Below are 23,311 nucleotides of genomic sequence, written 5' to 3' on the forward strand. Positions count from 1 at the left end.
ACTCCCAGGTGGTTAGGACCTCTGGTAAACCCAAAGGGAAGCAGAGGTCTCAGTCAAGATGCCATCCTACTTATTCAGAAGGATGAAAGTGCTGTTTCTTCTCTGTTCACCAGATATTGAGTCAATCAGTGTCCAGTGATGAATGAATGTATAAAAAAATTGTGGCATCTATACATAGTGGAATACTATTCAACCATTAAAAATATGAAATATGGCTGGGTGTGGCACATGCCTGTAATTCCAGCACTTGGGAAGCTGAGGTGGGAGGATTCCCAAGAGTTTGAGGCCATCCTGGGCTACACAGAGAGACTCTGTCTCAAAAAACTTTTTTAAATTTCAAAAAAAGAAAAAAATATGGCAAATAGATGGAAGTGGAGAACATTACCTTAAGTGAAATAAGTCAGACATATAAAGACACATGTTGTCACTCACATATGGAAGCTAAAGAGTTGATCTTATAGAAGTAGAGAGAGCAGTAATTCATAGTGGTCACTAGAAGTTACGAAGGGAGGGATGAGAAAGAACATGTAAAGGTTAGAAAATGGGTACCAAAATACAGTTGGATAAAAGGAATAAATTCCATTTGGGCTGGGGATTTAGCTCAGTGGTTTCGCCTCCTGCTGTGCAAGCACAAGGACCCGAGTTCGATCCCCGGTACAAAAAAAAAAAAAGGAATAAATTCCAGGGCTCTATGGTACAGTAGAGTGACTACAGTTCACAACAATGTACACAATTATATTTTTTATAAAGAAGGGAGTTTAAAGATTTCTAACACAAATGATAAATGTTTAAGGAGATGGAAATGCCAATCTCTGATGTGACATTACATTGTATACACTGTATGTAATGAATTATCACAATGTACCTCATAAATGTGTAACATTAAAAGTGATATTAAAAAAGCGGTTTTCTCCATGTCACCTTACATACATTCCAGCTTGGAGGTCACAAGTTAAAGGAACAGGATGTCGGGGATGGGAAACAAAAACATAGATACGGTACAAAACCACCTCCAAACAGGCCAAGTATGGCAGACCCAATTCAGTCCCAATGTTGAGAAATGCCAACAGTGGTGTTTGGGTGGGCGGGTAGGTGGGAACAGGAAGTGACAAGGTTGGTATAACTATCTAATGGGAGCTGATCTACAGAAATAACCAACTAGTGGGAACAGGCCTGGCAAGACAGCACACCCAGGTGATGGGTGAGGATGCAGCTGGGAACCCAGCAGGACTGAAGGACGAGGTACACCTCCTCGTTCAGTGACAGGGTCATATAGAGTCACCTGAGGACACCACTCTGCCCTGACTAGGACCAAGGAGCTCCACAGCCATGTGGGGCATTTAATCACAAGGGAACCTGCTGCACGTGCCTGCACCACGCTCAGAACTTAGGCATGCAGGGTAGGGAAATGGACAAAAGGGTGGCTCTCCTGGGATCTCTGGGGCACTTAACACCCCCTGTAGTGTACCCATGGATACCTTCTGCTCTCCCTTCTATCCAGAAACCTCCTTTTTTCTGACTTCTGGGCAGGGGGATCAGCATATTGTAAAGGTGTGGGGATACATTTGGGGTCGCCCTCTCTGGCTAGAAGGTGGCTAGCCCCTCAGGACCAGGATCAGAGTTATATGCAGAACATGACAGGGCAGAGCACTTCTGGGATACAGGGATGTTCTTCTTGGGTAGCTGCTGCTTGGGTAGAGCATTTTCAGATGTAGAATTGGGCCTGGACACAGCAGGGGTGGCCAGAACAGCTGGGTCAGGCCTAAGAGTAGTGCCCAAGTTCAGTGTTAGGACCTCCAAGAACTGCCTCACTAATGATGGTTGTGGGGCCACTGGCAGCTGGCCTGAGCCTAGAGGTAAGGGACAGGGAACTATGGCATGGTACTCAGCTAAACTGTTTGGGTCTTGAAAAGCCTCAATATCCTGGAAGATCTTGTAATCATCAGGCAGGAGCAGGTCCCCATCAAAGCAGGGGGCTGTCCAGGCCCAGACTCAGCCATCATCAGGTGTCCAAGGATCTCACAGACAGCTCAGGTTGTCCTGCGGTGCTTGAAGTAAAAGGTCATGAAATCTCCCAAATGGGCCAAAAAGTAATCTAGCAGGCGTGGGGAGCCATCAAAGATGCCTGAGTCTTAGATGAGCACTCAGTGGAAGTCCATCCTGAAGGGCCCAGACAAGTGCAGTTTGGGAGGGGGAAGCTTTCCGTGGGCTTACCACTGGCAAAATCGCTAGCTGTGCTCTTCTGCTCCATGGATGTGCACAGGTACACAGCATCCCCACAGTAGGGCTCTTCAATCCAGGGATCCATAAGGAAAGTACATGCCACCCTAGGAAAGGCCCAATCCAACTGCTGACAAACGTGTGTGCTGGCATAATTGGTGGCTGTCCAAATGGAGGGCCCCACCCACTGCGCAAGTCGAATGCTGGGAGCAGAGGGGAGATGGGAGAAAGAGCCTGCACAAAGATGGTGTAGACAGGCAGCACACACAACAAAACAGGACAGGGATCAGCTGAACAGGGCGTGGGAGACCCGGGCGTTCCAGGCAAGTGCTGAGGACTGGGGAGCTGACAGCTGCAGCCTCAGGAGAGCCGAAGGGATTGTCAGAAGCAGGCCATCATCCGAGGCAATCTGTCCAAAAACAAGGTGGAGAAGAGCAGGAACTAGGTCCAACCAGTGCCACCAGGCTGGAAGGAGGAGGCAATAGCAGGCAAACTCCTATACCTGACTAGGAGCTCTGAGGGCAAAGGTGGTCCAGGAGGCTGGCCTGGGAAGTCTAAGTAGGCAGGTAAATGCCATTTGTAACTTTCAAGTTAACTGTGTAATGATAGACGCTGTCGATCCCAGGAGAAGAAAAACGGTCAAATCAGAATGGTCTGGGAATTTCAGGACAATGATAGTGACAACCTTTAACCAAGCGTTCTACTCATACCAATCATTACCATCCTCTCCCCACATGAGGCTGGTACTGTTATTGTTGCTGAGGTAGTGAAGTGACTTGGCCTGTGGCCACACACCAATTACTAAGTGACAGAGCAGACAGGAGAATCTGACTATAGAGACCAAAGCTTAACCACATCATGCAGGTTATAGACTATGCTTCACAGTCTGCTTAAGTAGACTCCTGGCCACCCCAAACACTGTAAAGCACTATGTACACAGAGCATGTCATAAGTTCTTCCATGTCCCAGGACCAGTCATATCCTATAGAAACAGGGTACCTGCTATGCTATTATCTGCTCCCTCCTGCCTTAACCCCCATGCTTTGTGCTAAGTGCCGCCCACAGGCAATGTCATACCCACCCCAAACATACTTCCCTACATTCCCCATCCCAGTCAATAGCCCGGCACTGTAACCCCAAATGTGAAATCCTAGAAAACCAATTGCCATGTTTGCTCCCATCAGACTAGTTACCTAGCAAAGCTCCGAACCTGCCCACCTGCCTGTCCCCTCCCTGGCCCCAGCAGTGGTCACCAAGGAGGCCCAACTATTAGCAGCTATAGTTTCCTCCCAGAGAAGACAGCCCTCCTCTGGGCTCTCTTCCCCAGAGCCCTCTCCAAAGTCTCCAGAGAGGGAGGCACACTCATGACCTCCATGAAACATTTTGTGCTTCACCCCTGTGCACATACCCTAGTCTTCCATCAGCCTGCACCTAGGAGCCCAGGGCCTGTACACTCTTTCATGCCTAGTTTCCTGTGTGTTTACTAACCCCCATGGTCAGTTATCCCATGGAGGTATAGCTATGTTGGTCTTTCTGCCCAGTACCTCCTAAGTGGCCTGCAATACTTGGAAGTTGCCAGGGCCACTAGGACCTACTTTCACCACCAAAGCATTGTGGAACACCTCAGGTATATCCCCCACTTCTGCCTGAAAGCCTAGTCATTGCCCCTACCTTCCAACCTTATGCAAGAAAACACTAGGTCTTGTGGCAGCAATAACCCACAGAACAGCATGTAAGTGCAGCCCACTCATGCATGAGTCCAGTCCAGTCCCTCACTGAGTTCTAAAAGAGCAGTGCCTACAATCCAGGCCCCAGTGCCCACCACCAGCCCAAAGCCTGGTGTCAGGCTGCCTACAAAAGCCAATTCCTATGCCCATAAGCCAGGGTGCTACTCAGATTTCTGTCCTCACTCCTTCCCAGTCCTCACTTCCTACTCAGACTGGGAATCTTAGCTGTTACCCTGCCCACTCACCCGAATATCTGTGTGCCCCTTGCAGCCTCAGGCAGAAGTCTACCATACACCAGCCAACCGTGCTCTGCCCTAAGCCTTCTTAACTCTAAACCTTCCCAATCTGGGCCTGACTCTCACCATTTTGAGAAACCTGGCCATCCTGAGTCTCCCACGATTTATCAGTTTGTTGATCTCTCCCCTTATTCTCCCCATCACACCTGGCACTGGGAAATTTTGGTCCTTCTCCTGGACTGGACAGCGCTCCACTAAAAGAGCAGGGCCTGCGCGGCATTTGCTTCTTTGCCTCTGCAAAACCAAAGGCAGCTCATGGAACGCTGAAGCGTTCTCTGCTCCGCGGAGACCCAGGAGGCCCGGGAATAGAACTTGCCCAAAGCCTCAAAGCAAGATGAGGGCAAACGACTGCACCATCCCCCCTCACCCCGCAATCGCCAAGCAAGAGATGCACCCTCACAAGCCCCGGAGCAATAAAGCCCACCTACCTGCGAATATTCGAGGTGCAAGCCGCTTAAAGGATCCAGGGATCCGTAGTTGGAGACCGGACAGACTGTCTTGCCAGGAAAAGCTAGAATCCAAGCGTCACCTAGAAAGTGGACAACGAGATACACCTGAGCGAGGGCAGGCGGGAGACGACGCGACGTTCCGAAGCGGCGAAAACAGCCCAAAAATCTCTGCTCCCTCCCCTAAGTGGACCAAGAAATTAGAGGCCCGCAGGCCAGGTCGCTGGGAGCCTGACCGAGGTCTCCGAGGGCCTCTCCGCCGGCAGGAAGTCGGGAAAGGACGGAAAAGGCGCCTCTCTGGCCCTGCGCAACACAAGGTTCCCCCACCGACCGCCCGGTCTCGTGGGGGAACACCGACCATCAGAAGCTGCCGATACCCGCTCTCATCAGTTAGTTACTCAGGACCTGAATACGTCGCGCAACCACGCCCCCAGCGCGCGCATCCGCTCCGTACGTCCTCGCGCAAACTCCCGGCCCTATCCACGCCAGCCTCCAGGCCGGGTCGCGGGTGCGCGCCCTGCACCCTGCGCCTGCGCCGTGCGCTGTGGGGCCTGACCTGCGCAGGCGCTCCTAGACGCGCCGCGCGGGGTGATGGGAGCTCTCGCGCTGTACTCCGGACCTCCTAGTGCTACTAGTGCCAGTGGCCTGCAGCTGCCTGTACCTTTAACTCTCTTGGACCCGCTGTAACCTGCAGCAGCGGGGACCAAAGGGCTGTGCAGTGCTGTCTTAGCCCGCAGTAGTGCCTTCGAGTCAGCTGAACACTCTGGGAGCTCCTGAGCGGCACAGCTGGGCGGCTGGGGGCTTAGGATAACCCTGCGGGGCCGAGGGCATTGGGAGGGTTTGGGCACAGAGGGGCTGCTGGGCTTTTGGGCATCGTGAGCGCTCCGCGGGCATGGCAGGCCCAGAGCACATCCCACCACCCAGTGCCCATGGTGGAAACCTAGTTAGGACTGGGTGTGTCTACCTGCAGCCCAGACGGGAGACCCAGGACAGGCTGGCCGGAAGGATTCTCCACGCAGGGCCTGTGGGATTTCTGTCGTGGGTGGACCTAGAAAGGACAATGAGAGCAGGCTGTCAAGGTCTTCCCACAGAGCTCTGCCCATCCCAGGCGTCCCACCCAGCATTGGTGAGCCAGTTAGCACCCAGCCACTTTGGAAACACTAGGAGAGAATGAAGCTGTGTGCTTCTTACATGCACATTCAGGACCCACTCTACCTCCCTGCAGCCTCATCATGCCTAGAGGAGGTGGAAAATGATGCCAGGACCTAATGTCAATGGATGGACCAAGGACTTCGATGCAGGCAGGGGTCCCTGGGACGGGCAGCTGGATTTGCTGGAAAATAACACTTCTGAAGGCGAACACACACGTAACACACCAACTCCTTTTCTGCCCTGGTCTAGTCACTCCTTTCATGAAAGATCTCTGAAATGTTATCTGCATTTACACCCAAACTCACTCGCTTTGATCCTTGAAATGTGAATCAAAGATCACATTGTACCTTGCCTGGGTCTGTGGGGCTTTCAGTCACCTGGGCCAAAAATAATAAAAATGGCACCCAGCCAGGAAACACCTCCTTGAAGTGTGAATGAAACTTGGATTTTTCGGTTGTATCTTTCCTAATTGACCTGATAATTTAAACTTCCTCCCTCAAGGGAGAGGGGGAGTTCTTGTGAATTCGGCTTACCTCAGGCTTCAGGCAGCTCAAACCAATTTAGAGGCAGTCAGCAGAAAGTGGGCAGCAGGCTTGTGCAAAGACTAATCCAACTGGACCCAAACACTGGCGGAGGGTGGGGAGGTGTCCAAATTGCTTTTTTGTTGTTTCAGGCCAACTTCTATGTATTTTTTTATTGTAGTAAAATATACAAAACATTTACCGTTGGGTGTGCAATTCAGTGGCCTTAAATACATTCATACTGTCTGTCATCCAGTCATCACTGTTATTCCCAGAGCTTTTCATCACCTCAGAAATTCTGCACCCATTAAATACTCATTCCTTCCCACCTTCCAGCCCTGGCACCCACTAGTCTACTTTCTGGCCTTATAAATTTGACTATTCCAGATGTCTAAGTGGACACATTCAATATTTGTCCTTTTGTGACTGTTATATTTCACTAACATGTTTTCAAGATTCATCCATGTTACAGCATGTGTCAGGATTTCCTTCCTTTTTTATACCACATTTTGTGAATATATATCACATTTGCCTATTTGTCTCTCCACGAACGGTTTGTTTCCACTTTTTTTTTTTTTTTTTTTTTTTGGTACCAGGGATCAAACTCAGGACCTTGCACTTTTGAGGCAGGCGGTGGAACCACTGAGCTCAATCCCCAGCCTCTGTTTCCACTTTCTGACCATTGTGAATAATGGTACTATGAACATTGTACAAATATCTGTTTGAGTCCCTGATTTCACTTCTTTTACGTACATGCCTAAATGAGGGAGGTTGCTGAATCACATAGTAATTCTGTTTTGCTTTTTGAGGAACTGTCAAACTGTTCTCCATAGGAGCTGCATCATTTTACATTCCCACTAGCAATGCACAAGGATTCCCAATTTCTCTGCATCCTCCCAACACTTGGTTATTTTCTGAGTTTTCAAATAATAGCCATCCTTATGGTATCTCATTGTGGTTTTGATTTGCATTTTCCCAAGTGACTAGTGGTATTGAATATCTTTTCCTATTTATTGGCCATTTGTATGTCTTCACTGGAAAAATGTCTAAATCCTGTGGATATTTTTTTCCTGTGCATATTTTTTTCCTGTGCATATTTTTAATTGGGATTTTTGTTTGTTTGGGAGTTGTAAGAGCTTTCTAAATATTCTAGATATATATGCATGTGTGTGCATATATATGTATATAATTATACATATATACAATTTTCTAGTATTTCTCCCATATCATGGGTTGCCTTTCATTCTGTTAATACTGTCCCTTGAAACATAGAATTTTAAAATTTTCAATAAGTATAATTTGTGTATTTGTTGTTGTTGTTGCCTGTGCCTTTAATGTCATATCCAAGAACTCAATGCCAAATCCAGTATTATGAAGGTTTTGCCCTATGAGTTTCTTTTAGAGTTTTATAGTTTTAGGTCATACTTACTTAAGTGTTTGATCTATTTAGAGTTAATTTTTGTATATAGCATTTGTAAGGACCCAGCTTTATTCTTTTGCATGTGGATATTCAGTTTTCCCAACACCATTTGTTTTTTGTTTGGTACCAGGGATCGAACTCTGGTCCTTGTGCTTGCGCAGCAGGCAGCAAAATCACTGAGCTAAATCCCTGGCCCTCCCAACACCATTTGTTAAAAGACTGTCCTTTTCCTGTCTTGGCAGCCTTGTCAGAATCATTTGACAATATATGTGAGGGTTTATTTCTGGGCCATTCTATTCGTTTGGTTTCTATATCTTTCGTTATACCAGTATCACTTTACAATAGTGATTACTATAACTTTGTTCTAAGTTTTGAAATCAGAAATTATAAGATCTCTAATACTGTTTAGGAGTTCCTTGAGTTTCCGTATGAATTTTAGAATGGAGTTTTCTATTTTTTCAAAAATACCACTGAAGGGTAGGGATTTAGCTCAGTGATTTTGCCGCCTGCTGTGCAAGCGCAAGGACCCAAGTTTGATCCCTGGTACCCAAAAACAAAACAAAACAAAACAAAAAAACACTGATATTTTAATAGGAACTGAATTGAATCTGTAGATTTTTTGGGTGATATAGACATTTTAACAATATTAGGTGTTCTATGAGCACCATATTCTTTTCCATTTATTTAAGGTTTCTTTTATTTCTTTTAGCAATGATTTGTAGTTTTCAGTGTACAAGTCTTTCACTGCCTTGGTTAATTCCTAACAATTTTTTTGTGCTTTTTAAATGGAACCATTATCAGGGCACAGTAACACACAACCGTAATTCCAGCCACTCAGGGAGGCTGAAGCAAGAGGATTGGAAGTTTGATGCCAACCTGGGCAATTTAGCAAGATGCTATCTCAAAAATAAAAAGGGCCGGGAATGCAGCTCAGTGATAGAGCACTTGTCTAATATGTGCTAGGCCCTTCTTGTACTTGCACTTGCATGAGAATCTTTCCCCAGTATCATTTCCTTCTGTGATTCATTGTTAGTACACAGAAATGCAGCTGATTTCTGTGTGGTGATTTTATATTCGGAAACTGCTGAATTCATTTGCTGTAACAGTGCTTTTGTGAAATCTTCAGGGTTTTCTACATATAAGATCATGGCATCTGTGAACAGAGATCATTTTACTTCTTCCTTTCCATTCTGGGTACTTGATCTTTGTCTTGCCCACTTGCTCTGGTGAGGTCTTCCAGTTCTGTATTGCAAATGATGTGGCAAAAGCAGGCATCCCTGTTTTGCTCCTGACCTTACAGGAAAAGCTGTAGGCTTGCATCTTGGAATAGTCTGTTGGCTGTTGAGTTCTCCATGTATGAGTTATCACATTGAAGAAACTGAATATTTTTGTCATGAAAAAGTGTTGGATATTGTCAGATGCTCTTTCTCAGTTTTGTTTTGTTTTGTTTTTCTTTGGTACTAGGGACTGAACCTGGGGAGTGCTGAGCTACAGTACTTTTAATTTTTTACTTTGAGATGAGATCTTACTAAGTTGCCCAGGTTGGGCTTGTATTTGCAATTTTCCTGTTTCTATCTCCCAAGTAGCTGAAACTACAGGCTTGCCCCACCATGCCCAGCCTTTTTCTGTATTAACTGAGATGATCACACAGTTTTTTTCCTGTTTGCTCTACTAATGAGATGCATTACATTAAATTCAATATATCTCCTTAAGTGATTTTAACTTCCCTGTGGGCTAGATCTTTAACAGAGTCCAGTGCTACCTTTTCACACACACAGTATGAAAATTCATTTTGCTTAGAGTCCACCAGCTCCCCAGCACATGATGCCAATGTTCTTATTAGATATGCATGTCACAGATGGCCAGGACTAACCCAGGGAGTGATAAACTTGAGAGTCCCCTGCCCAGATCACAGCCCCTCATGGGAAATGCCCCTACCTGTGTGGACTTCTGGCTGTGTTTAAGAAATGTATCTTTTTTTTTTGGTACCAGGGATTGAACTCGGGTTCTCACGCTTGCGCAGCAGGCGCCAAAACCACTGAGCCAAATCCCTGGCCCTGGCTGTGTTTAAATCGGGAGGCCCAGAGCTGGTGGTCACACAGAGGACACTGGCTTGAGGACTTCGGCGCTCAGGTGTTAAGGGTTGATGTCAGCTCTGTAGCCTCCTAGAGACGGGGAAATAAGAAACAAGAACATATAGTCCAAGAGAGGTGATACCAGGTGCCCAAAGACTGTCAGCCCCTCGACTGCCTGTGTCCCTTGCACTTGAATTTGTATGAGAGCCCTTCCCCAGAGCTAACTGGTAGACATTTGAGACTAGAACCAGGAGTGGCAGGGGCTCTGCTCAGCCAGCCACTTTGCTGCCCACTCCCTGAAGTTTCCCTAAAAATGTAGAGCTGTATCTTCCCTCCGCTCCCAGCACTGGGGATTAAACACAAGGCCTTCACACCAATTTATGTCTCTAGCCTCTTCTTCTTCTTCTTCTGCTCCTCCTCCTCCTCCTTCTCCTTCTCCTTCTCCTTCTCCTTCTCCTCTCCTCCTCCTCCTCCTCCTCCTCCTCCTCCTCCTCCTCCTCCTCCTCCTCCTCCTCCTCCTCCTCCTCCTCCTCCTCCTCCTCCTCCTCCTCCTCCCCTCCTCCTCCTCCTCCTCCTCCTCCTCCTCCTCCTCCTCCTCCTCCTCCTCCTCCTCCTCCTCCTCCTCCTCCTCCTCCTCCTTCAACTTCTGATCTTCCTGCCTCAGGCTCTCAGAGTGCTGAGATTACAAATGTGTACCACCATACCTAAGGTATGCTTCAGCCTTTAGAGATCAGTGTTGCCTTTGTGAGTTTCATTCTATTCATCGTCGTCATCATGATCATCATGATCATCATCATCATCATCCTCATCGTCGTTGTTGTTATTATTGTTGTTTTTGTTATTTCACAATGACATGTACAGATCCTAGTACAATAGTCCTCCCTTATCTGCAGTTTCACTTTCCACGATTTCAGTCAACCACAGTCTGAAAATATTGAACGAAAAATTCCAGAAATAAACAACTCATAAGTTTTAAATTCTGTCATTCTGAATAGTATGATGAAATCTTGCACCATCCCATACTATTCCACCCAGGACATGAATCATCCCTTCGTTCAACATATCCACATTATATACTACCCACCCATTAGCACTGAATAATGTCTCAGTTATCAGATCAACTGTCACAATATCACAGTGCTTGTGTTCAAGTAACCCTTATTTCATTAATAATGTCCCCAAAGTGAAAGAGTAATGATGCTAGCTAGCAATTTGGATATGCCAAAGAGAAGCTGTAAAGCACTTCCTTTGCTCTTTTAAGTGAAAATGTAAAATTCCCCAATTTAATAAGGACAGAAAAAATGTATAGTAAGGTTGCTAAGATCTGTGGTAAAAACAAATCTTCTAATTATGACATTGGGAAGAAGAGTTTTGCTGCTGTATCTCAAACTGCAAAAGTCGTAGCCACAGTGCATAAGTTCATAGTTAGAATGGGACAGGCATTAAATTTGTGGATGGAAAATATGTTCCAATTCATGGCAAAGTATTGTGCCAGAAAGCATAGAGCTAATATGGAGACTTCAGCAAGGGACCCCATGAAAGGAGTAACACCAAGCAATTTGTTATTTTATTATAGTGCATTATTATAATTGTTGTATGTTAGCAGTAGTCGTTGTTAATCTCATACTGTGCCTAGTTTATAAATTAAACTATATCATAGGCATGTATGCATAAGAAAAAGCAAAGTATATATAGTTTGGTATTATCCAAGATTTCAGACATCCACCAGTGTCTTGAAGGATAAGGGGCACAACTATAGCACAGTTTCAAGAGTTGTGTGCATATAAACCACTGGCACACACAATTTAGCTATAGAACATCGTATTCCAGAGCGTCCTTATGCTCTTTTCTTCACAGACCCTGTTCTGATTTCTACTCCTAGCTTTATTTTACTCATTTTGGAACTTCCAACCAATGGAATTCTACAGTATGGACTCTCTGGTGCCTGGCCTTTTACGGTTAATATAGCATTTATACAATTCGTCCAAGTTGTGGTTGATTGTATCTCATTTGTTTTGATTGCTATAGGGCCTCCCATGTCTACATGGTTTGTATATCAATTCTTTTATCAATGGATATTCTGGTGGTTTCTGGTTTGGAGCTATTATGAAGAAACCAGCAATGAGCATTCTTGATATACACATAGGTTTCACTTCTTTGGGATAAATATCTAGGAGTAAACTTGCTAGGTCATGGAATAGGTGCATATATTTAAGATTATTATTATTATTATTTTTTTGATACCAGGGATCGAACTCAGGTCCTTATGCTTGCGAGGCAGGCGGCAGAACCACTGAGCTAAATCCCTAGCCCAATATGGCCCTTCTAGTCTTTTTTTTTTTTTTTTTTGGTACCGGGGATCGAACTCAGGTCCTTGAGCATGTGAGGCAGGTGGTGGAACCACTGAGCTAAGTCCACGGCATTTGTTTATTTTTGGTACCAGGGATCGAACTCAGGACCTTATATGCTTGCAAGGCAGGCAGCGGCACCACTGAGCTATATCCCCAGCCCTTAAATTTTAATCATTCTAGCAGAAATGGAGTAATATTGGGATATAGCTCAGTGGCGCCACATCCATCTCACAAGTGCAAGGTCCTGAGTTTGATCCCCAGTACCAAAAAAAAAAAAAAGAAAGAAAGAAAGAAATGGAGTAATATCCATTATAGTTTTTACTTACATTTCCTGATAACTAATGATATCTATGCTTTTGTGTGTTTGGTTGTCATCTTTTATTAATCTGCAAGAATTGCTGCATATAATTGTTTGGTTTTTTTTTTTGGTATCAGGGATGGAACTCGGGTCCTCGCGCTTGCGCAGCAGACGACGAAACCACTGAGCTAAATCCCCAGCCCTATATTTGGATTTTAAAGTCTTTGTGGGATACATACATTCTAAATACTTTTTCCTACTGTCACTTGTCTGTTTTCTTAATAGCGTCTTTTTTTGTGATACTGGAGATTGAACCCTCTGATAGTGTCTCAAAGAGAAGCTTTATATTTTGATGACTTGAGATTTTAGTGCCCTCAGTAACCTTGCTACCTCAACATCATGAAGATTTTCTCCTATTTTAAAAGATCTATTTAACTTTTATATATTTTTACATACAGGTATATTTTGAATTGATTTCTGCAAATGATGTAAGTTCTGGGTTGAAGTTAATTATTCTCCATATAGTTAGTTATTCTCCTATTGTTTTAGGAGCATCTGTTGAAAAAATGACCTTTCATCTGGTTTGGACAGCAAAAGCAATTCTAGGCAACAAAGACAAGGCAGGAGGTATCACAATCCCTAACTTGAAACTATACTACAAAGCTACTGTGATAAAACAGCATGGTACTGGCTAAGAAACAGACCCAAGGATCAGTGGAACAGAATAGAAGATGCAGAAACAACTCCAGATATACTCAGCCACCTCATTTTTACAAAGGAGCCAAACACCCTCACTGGAGGAAAGATAGCTTCTTTAATAAATGGTGCTGGAAAAAATTGGGTTTCAACTTGCCAAAGATTAAAACTAGACCTATATTTCTCACCATGCACTAAACTAAAATCAAAATGGATCAAAGATCTAAATCTTAAAACAGAAACACTAAACCAGCTGGAAGAGAGGTTAGGTAGAACTCTTGAAGACATTGGCATAGGAAAACATTTCATGAACAAAACCTCACTTGCACATGAACTAGCACAAAGAACCAACAAATGGGATCTCATCTTATTAAGAAGCTTCTTCACAGCAAGAGAAACCACCAACAGCATAAAGAAACAACCCACAATGTGGGAAAAAAAATTTTAGCAGCTTTTCCTCAGACAAAGGTCTACTATCTAGAATATATAAAGAACTTAAAAAAATCAGACCTCCCAAATTTAAAGACCTAATCCACAAATAGGCATCTGAAATAAACAGTCATTTCTCAAAGAAGTAGAAATAGCAAATAAACATATGAAAAAATGTTCAACATCACTGGTCATTTGAGAGATGCAAATGAAAACAACACCAAGATTCCACCTCTCTCCAGAAACAATCGCTGCTATCATGAAATCAACCAGTAACAGATGCTGGCGGGGCTCTGGGAAAAAAGGAACGCTTCTCCACTGTTGGTGGGAGCGTAGACTGGTGCAACCACTGTGGAAATCAGTATGGAGATACAGCAAAGAACTAGGGTTAGAGGTCCCATTTGACCCAACTATTCCCCTGCTTCCCAAAAGAATTAAAAGAATCATACCACAGCGATATATGTGTACCCATGTTCATAGTGGCACAGTTTGTAATAGCTAAAGCTTGGAAACAGCCCAGTTGCCCATCAACTGGAGACTGGATAAAGAAAATATGGTTACTCAACCATAACGAATGAAAAATTAGAGACATTTATAGCTAAATAGATGCACATTGAGGCCCTACTCATAAGTGAAATAAATAGGACACACATGTGTAAATACCGAATAGTTTCTCTGGTGTGAGAAACTGAAAGTATAAATAAGAATCAAAAGGTATAATAGATAATGTGAAATAGGAAGAAAAGGTCCAAAGGGGAAGGGGAAGTAGAAGGGGTAGGGAAAAGGAAAGAAGGGAAAGGAATAAGTATGAGAAAAGGAAAAATGGAAACAAAGTCTTTGTAAATAGGGAGGGATGGAGAGGTTGAAGAGAGGGCAGGGGAATGGGGAAAAAAATAAGAACCAAGATATACTATGTAAAGGTACAAATTCTCAATTATGAACGTCATTTTATTGTATACCTAAAATGTACCAATAAAATTAATTTAAAAAAAACCAAAAAAGAACTCAATGGAAGTGGATGACATAAAGTGGAAAAAAAATATCTTTCACCATACAAAATCAACACTAAAAATCATTAGCCTTTTTATACACCAATAATGAGCCACTAGAGAAAGAAATTGGGAGAACGATTCCATTTATAATATCTTCAGAATAATAAAATTCCTAGTGACTAATCTAAGCAAGGAGGCAAAAGATCTCTACAATTAATCTATGGAACACTGAGGAAAGAAATTGAGGAAGATAGTCGAAAATAGAAAGACCTCTCATACTCACGGATTGGTCAAATTGATATTGTTAAAGTGGCCATATTACCAAAAGTGATGTTCAGATTCAATGCAACCCCCATTAAAATTCCAATGATATTCTTCACAGAATTAGAAAAAACAATCCTAAAATTTATATGGAAATACAAAAGACTCAGGGCAACCAAAAGCAATCTTAAGCAAAAAGAGGAAGTCTGGGGCCCGGGATTTAGCTCAGTGGCACCAGGTCTGCCTCGCAAGTGCAAGGTCCTGAGTTCTATCCCCGGTACCAAAAAAAATAAAAAGTAAGGCTGGAGGCATCATAATACCTTAATTCAAATTATGCTACAAAGCCATAGTAACAAAAACATGATACTGGCATAAAAATAGATACAGGGACCAATGAGATAGAACAGAGGACAGAGAAACAAACCATTCCAATACAACCATCTGATTCTTCACAAAGGAACTAAAAGCATACCTTGAACAAGACAGCCTCTTTAACCAACAGTGCAGGGAAAACTGGATATTCATATGTAGAAAATTAAAACTAGATCCTTCTCACCCTTTAAAAAAGTCGATTCAAAATGGAGCAAAGACATGGGTATAAAACTGAAACTTTGAAATTGCTAAAAGAAAACATAGAGGATCCTGCAAAGACTTCCTGAACAGGACTCCAACATCACAGGAAACAATAGCAAAAATCAACAAATGGGACTACATCAAATTAAAAAGTTTCTACATTACAAGGAAAACAATTAACAGAATGAAGAGATAGCCCACAGAATGGGAGAAAATCTTTGCTAGCTACTCTTTTGTGTGATTTTTTTTTTTTTGGTACCAGGGATTGAACTCTGGTCTTTGTGCATGCGAGGCAAGTGGTAGAACTGCTAAGCCAAATCCCTGGCCCTGCTAGCTACTCTTTTAACAGAGGATTAATATATAAAGAACTGGTTTGGGGATGTAGCTCAGAGGCACAGTGCCTGCCTGGCAAATGTGAGGTCCTGAGTTCAATCCCGTTTAAAAAAAAAAAAAAAAAAAAAAAAAAATATATATATATATATATATATATATATATATCACAAAACTTAACACCAAAAAAGTTAACACTTGTCAAAGAAGTATAAATGTTCAAAAGTATATGAAAATATGTTCGGTATTTTTAGCCATTAGGGAAATGCAAATCGTAACTACACTGAAATTCTATCTCACTCCAATCAGAATGACTATTATTAAGAATACAGGCCAGGGATTTAGCTCAGTGGTGCCGCTGAGTTCGAACTCCAGTACCAAAAAAACCCCAAAAAAGAATACAAAAAACAGTAAATGCTGGCCAGGATGCTGGGGAAAAAAAATCCTTTTACACTGTTGATAGTAATGTAAATTAGAACAGTCCCTTTGGAAATCAGTACAGAGATTCCTCTCCTTGGTATAAACCCAAAGGAATTAAAGTCACCATACCATAGGGATATCTGCATACCCACATTTATTGCAGCACAATTGACAGTAGCCAAAATATAAAACCTGCCTAGATCCCATCAACAGATGAATGGATAAAAAGCAGTACATGTATACACAATGGAGTATTATTCAGCCATAAAGAAGAATGAAATTATATCTTGCAGGAAAATGGGTGGAACTGAAGATCATCATATAAAATGAAATAAGCCAGACTCAGAAAGACAAGCATCACACATTCTCCCTAATATGTGGAATCTTAAAAAGATGAGATGAAAGTAGAAAAGAGACTATTATTAGACAAGAAGAAGGGAATAAAGGAAAGGAGAGTGTAATTGATGGTAATGGGGAGATGGATACGGTAAAAATATAAACATTAAAACCCAGTATTTTGTAAAATTAATAGACACTAATAAAATATATTTTTAAAAGATGATCTTATTCCCCACTGACTTACGTGGGCATTTTTGTTAAAATCCAGTTACACTGGACTGGGGATGTAGTTCACTGGTAGAGAGCTTGCCTAGCATGTGGCAGGACCTGGGTTCAATCACCAACACTAAAAAAAAAAAATCCACTTACCTTCATGTGGGCCTACTTCTGAACCCTGTATCAGTCAGTGGAAAGGTTGATTGTGTTCCACTGAACTTTGTTAGGTCAGAAGCATACTGTACTAATTATTGTAACTTTATAGTAAGATTTTAAATTATGCAGTCTAAGTGTTCCAACTCTTCCTATTTTAAAATTGTCCTGGATATTGTAGTTCCTTTGCATTTCTACATTAAGTTTTACAATCAAACTTTCAATTTCTAAAAAAAAAATCAGTCTGTCCATTATTTATGGGGTTTTGACTGGATTGTGTTAAATTTACAGGTGAATTTGGGCACAGGAAATATAAATATCTAGTCTTCCAATCCAGACTATCTCTCTTCATTTATTTAAGTACTCATTACATTCAGGAATTTTAATAGTTCTTAGGGTACAGATCTGAATGCATTTTGTTAGATGTATCCTACATATTTTATAGTTGTTGATGTTTCTATAAATGGGACTTTAATATTTTTAAATGTCCAAATAATCACTACTAGAGGGCCAGGGATGTAGCTCAGTGGTGCCGCCCTGCCTGGCAAGTGCAAGGTCCTGAGTTCCATTCCTGGTACTGGGGGGAAAAAAAAATCACTGCTAGTATATATTAAAAATAAAGCTGACCTTTATGTTGAGCTCTTGCTAAATTCACTTATCAGTTCTAGTAGTTTTATAAATTCCTAGGGCTGGGGATATAGGTTAGTGGCAGAGTGCATGAGGTCCAGTACCAAAAAAAAGAGTAAAAAAAAAAAGAATCCATGAATATAAATTCATTTGGATTTTCCATGTACATGATCATGTCATCTACAGTTAAAGACAATTGTACTCTTTAGTTTATATATGTGTGAGTATACAGTGTTGGTTCCAGGATTACCTGTGAATACCAAAATCCAAAGATGCTCAAGTCCCTTATATAAAATGGCATAGTATTTGCATACAACCTGCCCACATCCTCCAGTATACTTCGTGTGGATTGGTTTTTGTTTTGTTTTGCTATGTTACCCAGGCTGGTCTCGAATTTCTGGGCTCAAGCAATCCTCCTACTTTAGTGTCCTGAGAAGGTGGGACTGCAGGCACATGTACCACTATGCCTAAGTCTCATCCCCTTGAAACTGCCTCCAGAGTACTTACAGTACTTAATACGATGTAAGTGCTAGGTAGTTGTTATACTATATGGTTTAGGAAATAATGGACAAGAAAGGTAAGTCTATACATGTTCAGTACTGATGCAACTTTTTTCCCAAATATTTTCCATCCACACTTGGTCGATTCTGTGGGCCCTGAACCTTCAGATACAAGGGAATGGCTGATTAATGCAGGACATTCGCATCTCTATTTATCAATCTATAATGTGTGTGTGTGCCTACCATGGCGGTGGGTGCCAGGACCTTAGGTAATTAAGTTCAATGATAGTGGTAGGAGTGGACATCCTTGGCTTGTTTAATCCTAGTCTTAGGAGGAAAGCCATCTTTTGCTCTAGACATTTGTCCTAGGTGCCTTTTTATCAGGTCGAGGTTTCCTTTTTAGTTCTAATTTGCTGAGAGGCTTTCTTTTATATACAAATGGATGTTAAATTTGGTAGAATGCTTTTTTTCTATTGATATGACCACAATTTTTTCCATCTGCTAATGTGATAAATTATATCAATTGAATGTTTAATATGATTGCCAGGAGTGGTAGTTCATACCCCTAATCTCAGCTACTGGGGAGGCTGAGGCAGGAGGACTGAGGGTTTGAGGCCAGCCTGGGAAATTTAGCAAGAATCTGTCTCAAAATATTTTTTAAAGGGGTTGGAGTATAGCTCAGAGACAGAGTGATTGCCTGGCATGAGCAAGGCCCTTGGTTCAATCCCCAGTTTAAAAAAATAAACTAAATATGAAATCATCTTGCATTCCTGGAATAAATTTCACTTGGCCATAATGAACTCTTTGTATGTACTGTTAATTTGAATATGATCATATTTTGTTAGTATCTTTGTATCTATGCTTTTGAGGGGTATTGCTTCATAATTTATTTGCTTATCATGTTCTTTTGTTTTCATATCAGGGTAATGCTGGTGTCATAATTTGGGAAGTATTTCATTCTCTTCTAGTTCCTGAAATAATTATTGTAAGATTGGTACTAATCTTAATCTTCAATAAAATTGCTGGGTTTGATGGCAGATTCCTGTAATCCCAACTGCTTGGGAGGCTGAGGCAGGAAGATCACAAGTTTGAAGTCAGCCTGGGCAATTTAGTGAAACCCTATCTCGCTGGGGATGTCATTCAGTTCAAAATATTTTTCAATTTCTCTGATGGGTTCTTTGATCTCTGAGTTATTTAGATGTGTGTTGTTTAATCTCCTGGTGGCATTTTCAACATATCTTTTTATTACTGATTTTTACTGTTGTTGTTATGCCTTAGTGCATGGTCTTCTTGGTGAAGGAATATGAATATACACCTGAAAAGAATATGAATACAGCCGGGTGTGGTGACACATGCCTGTAGTCCCAGCACTCAGGAGGCTGAGGCAGGAGAATTACTGTGAGTTCGAGGCCAGCCTGGGAGACTCTATCTTTAAAAAAAAAAAAAGAACATGAATATGAATAATAAAACATGTGAAGAATGATGGTGGCATTCCGGTATAATCACTTTAGAAAAACTCCTTGACATCCTTATGCTAAACTTATACCAACTCTACAACCTATTTCACTCCTCAATGAATACCCAAAAGGGAAATGAAAAGCTAGGCCCACACAGTTTTACATTGACATCCACTGCAGCTTCACGGGGTATAGCCCCAAACAACCCCAGTTAAATGTCCAGCTGTACATGAACAGCTAAACAAAACTGGCACATCCATTCAATAGAATGCTACTCATCCCTTCAACAAAGGAAACAGCTACTCACACACAAAAATCAAGTGAAGGAGCCAGGGATTTAGCTCAGTGGTTCTGCCACCTGCCTTGCAAGCTTAAGGTCCCAAGTTCAACCCCTAGTACAAAAAAAAAAAAATCAAGTGAAAGAAAAAGCACAAAAGAGTATATACTGCATGCATGCATTTATATAAGATATTCCACAAGTGCAAACTCATCACTAGCAACAGAAAGCTGCTCAGTCCTTACAGCTGCTCAGTGACAAAGCTCCTCAGGGAAATGGAGAAAAAGCCTGCAATGGGGCTTGAGAGAAATTGGATTCTGCTTTTGGAGAAGTTGGATTCTGCTTTTTAAAATCAAGTATGAGCTGGATGTGGGTGTATGAGCTATTTAGATGTGTGTTGTTTAATCTTTCAAGATATCTTTTTGTTAGATTTTTACTGTAATTATGCATGCTTGTAATCCCAGCACTAGGGAGGCTGAGGCAGAAGGACTGCTGTGACTTTGAATCCAGCCTGGGCCACATAGTGAGTTCAAAACCAGACTGAATTACACAGTGAGATCCTGTCTCAAAAAACCAATAAGAAAGAGAGAGGGGATGGGGGGAGGTAGTTTCTGCCTTTGCATACTTGGAGATTTTTGTTTTGTCTTTTGAGATAGCCTCTTGCTATGTAGTCCAGGCTGGCCTTGAACTCACAGTGATCCTCCTGCCTTAGCCTCCCTAGTGCTGGGCTTACAGGTGTGTGCCACCATGCCCAGTTTACTTGGAGAATTTAATCCATTTATTCATGTAATTGTTGGTAATGACTAGGCATAGGTCTACCATTTTGCTATTTGTGTTGGTACACTCTATCACTGAGCTACATCCTCAGCCTCTTTTTTATTTTTTTATTTTGAGACAGAATCTTGCTAAATTTCCCAAGTTGGCCTCAAACTTGGAATCCTTCTACCTTAGCCTCCTGAAGTAGCCAGGATTATAGGCATGCATCACCGCACCTGGTTTCCTCTACTGGCTTGCTATTTATTTTTTTATTTATATGGGGTTGGGATTGAACCTAGGGCCTCGCACATGCTGGGCATGCATTCTACCACTGAGCTACACCTCCAGCCCTCTACTGGCTTTTAAAATATAAAGTTCATTTAGTGGTCACTCTAGAAGTTTACAACATACATCCTTAATTTATAACCTGCTTCAAGTTAATATGCCACTTCACATTAAATATAAGAAACTTACACCTGTATAACTCCATCTGCAAACATGTTATTGGTATCATATCATTTTCGTGAATATAAGGCCAACCATACATTATCATAAATCTTGTTTTAAATAATCATTGTCTTATTTTTGAGACAGTGTTTTGCTATGTAGTTCAGGCTGGCCTCGAACTCACAGTGATCCTCCTGCCTCAGCCTCCTGCATGCTGTGATTACAGGTGTGCAGCACCATGCCTGTCAGTAATCATTGTCTTTTGAAGAAAGTAGGAGACGGAAAAAGACAGCGTTTTTTGTTGACTTATATTTTTATCACTTCTTGTATGCTTCATTTTTTTTTTTTTCTGTCAATTTAAGTTTCTCTTTGGTGCAATTTCCCTTCATCCTGTAGAATTTCTTGTAGCAATTCTTTTAGTGCAGGTATTGTAGCAGTTCTTTTGGTGAAGAATTATCCCAGCTGTCTTTATCTGAGCATGTCTTGATTTTTCTCTTGGATTTGAATATATTTATTGCATATAGATTTTTTCCCTACATATATATTTTGTTCCATTGCTTCTGATGTATTTTCTTTTTTCTGATGTAAAGTTGAGCATATGTGATATTTCCTTATTTCTCTATTTTCAAGATTTTCTCTTAATCTTAGGTTTTCAAAAGTTTGACTATTGTTTTGTACTGACCAATGTTTTGTTTGTGTTTTGAAACACGGTCTTGCCTCATTGCCCAGGCTGGCCTCAAACTCCTGGGCTCAAGTGATCCTCCTGCTTCGTTCAGCCTCTAGAATAGCTAGACCTACAGATGTACAGCACTCTCCCTGGCTTGCCTGTGCACTCTTTATTCTTATGCTGCTTGGGATTTTCTGAGATTCTTGGATTTGTAAGTTTACGTTTTTCACCAAGTTCATAAAATTTTAGGTCATTATTTCTCTAAATATTTTTCCTGCTCCATCTTGCTCTTCTCTTTTTTGAAACCCCATGATTTTAAATATTTTAAGTGTTTAGCTCCCAGTCCCTGAGGCTATGCATTTTGTGTTTGTTGTTTTTAATCTTTTTCTCTCTATTCTTTTGATTGGAGAACTTATTTTTAACTTGTCATCAGGTTCATTACCCTTTATTCTGCTATCTCCAACCTGTTCTTAAAAACAAAGTCCATCCTTGTCAGTTATGGTCCCACACAGCTATAATCCCAGCTGCTTGGGAAGCTGAGGCAGGAGAATTGCAAGTTCAAGGCCAGCCTGGGAAGGTTAGTGAAAATCTGCCAAAAAAAAAAAAAAAAAAAACATCCAGTTAAATTTTCATGTTATCATGCTTTCCCATTCTAGAATTTTTATTTGGTTTTCTTTCATTGTGTCCATTTCTCTGCTGAAATTCCCTCTGTTCATTAATTATCACCATTTTTATCCTTTGAGGATTTACACGTATTTATAATAGTTGTATTAAATTTTCATTTCCAATATCTGAGTCATTTTGAGGCTGGTTTCTATTAACTACTTGCTCTCTTAGCTGGGAGTCACATTTTGACATTGTTTTGCATGTCTAATAATTTCTTATTGTATTCTGGACATTGCAAATGGCATTTTATAGAGATTCTCGATAACACCACTGTCTTTTGAAGAGTATTGATTTATGTTCTAGCAGGCCTTCCACTTTGAACTTTTGGAGGACTGTTTTTACATTTAGAATGGATTGGTCACATTTTTGCCTTTAGACCTAAAGCTAATCCTTTAGTCCCAGAATGTAATTTTTTCTCTTAAGGAATGGACTTTCTTTGGTTTCAGTTACTGAATTCTCACTAGTTTCCAACTACTTTGGGTTGATTTTTTTTCTTTTTTTGTGTGTATGTGGTGCTGGGGACTTCACTCAGGGCCTTACATGTGCTAGGCAAGTGCTCTACCTCTGAGCTACATTGACAGCCCTTGATTGATCTTCAGTACCTTCAAGTATTTTTCTTTCCTATTTTATCTAGGGTTGATGGTTGTTATCTGTAAAAAAGTTAGCCCTCTATGTGCCACTCAGTCATTACCCAAGGCCGGCACCTCAGTACATTTGTTTTATAAGAACTAGTGCAGCTGTGCCTGCCTTTGTAGTTGGGATACATTGTATGCCGGGCAAAATGTTTATAGAGGGTCTGGTTTCCTGCTTATCTCATACATATTGTAGGTGACACTGACATATTAGAACATATTAGAGGTAAGATGACATATTAGAGATAAGATGAAGGAAGTGGGATCACATATAAGCCACAGTCAACTTTCCACAGATGCAAACCATGTTCAGAGCACATATCCTTGAATCTTACACAGGAGGGCACCATAGAGATTTTGAAATAGA

The 23,311-nt window shown here is 41.7% G+C and overlaps 2 protein-coding genes across 16 annotated transcripts in view; both read right to left on the reverse strand.

Moving 5' to 3' along the window:
* Window positions 1–435: 435 nt before the first annotated feature.
* On the reverse strand, window positions 436–2,506 carry Rtl10 (retrotransposon Gag like 10; the record flags this gene model as incomplete). The annotated part of the gene is given in 4 exon segments (XM_021257754.2): window positions 436–1,536; window positions 1,538–2,001; window positions 2,004–2,180; window positions 2,183–2,506. Coding segments are annotated over 4 exon segments (1,161 nt in total), but the record flags the coding sequence as incomplete, so codon positions are not given.
* Txnrd2 (thioredoxin reductase 2) overlaps window positions 727–23,311 on the reverse strand; it is an 87,768-nt gene continuing 65,183 nt past the window's right edge. For 8 of the 15 annotated variants that reach the window (XM_087198609.1, XM_087198616.1, XM_087198615.1 and 5 more), the window contains 5 exons: window positions 19,807–22,235; window positions 10,562–10,782; window positions 5,654–9,947; window positions 4,672–4,772; window positions 727–2,629 (listed from right to left, as the gene is read on the reverse strand). The gene's annotated coding sequence lies outside the window, so the exon portion shown is untranslated. The remainder of the gene's footprint in view (window positions 2,630–4,671; window positions 4,773–5,653; window positions 9,948–10,561; window positions 10,783–19,806; window positions 22,236–23,311) is intronic. The other 7 variants (XM_021257055.2, XM_021257053.2, XM_087198604.1 and 4 more) reach the window with 6 other exon arrangements.

This window comes from Heterocephalus glaber, unplaced genomic scaffold, assembly GCF_053883595.1.
Source record: "Heterocephalus glaber isolate CG9 unplaced genomic scaffold, H.glaber_assembly_v1.0 deba00001687, whole genome shotgun sequence".
Lineage (NCBI taxonomy): Eukaryota > Metazoa > Chordata > Mammalia > Rodentia > Bathyergidae > Heterocephalus > Heterocephalus glaber.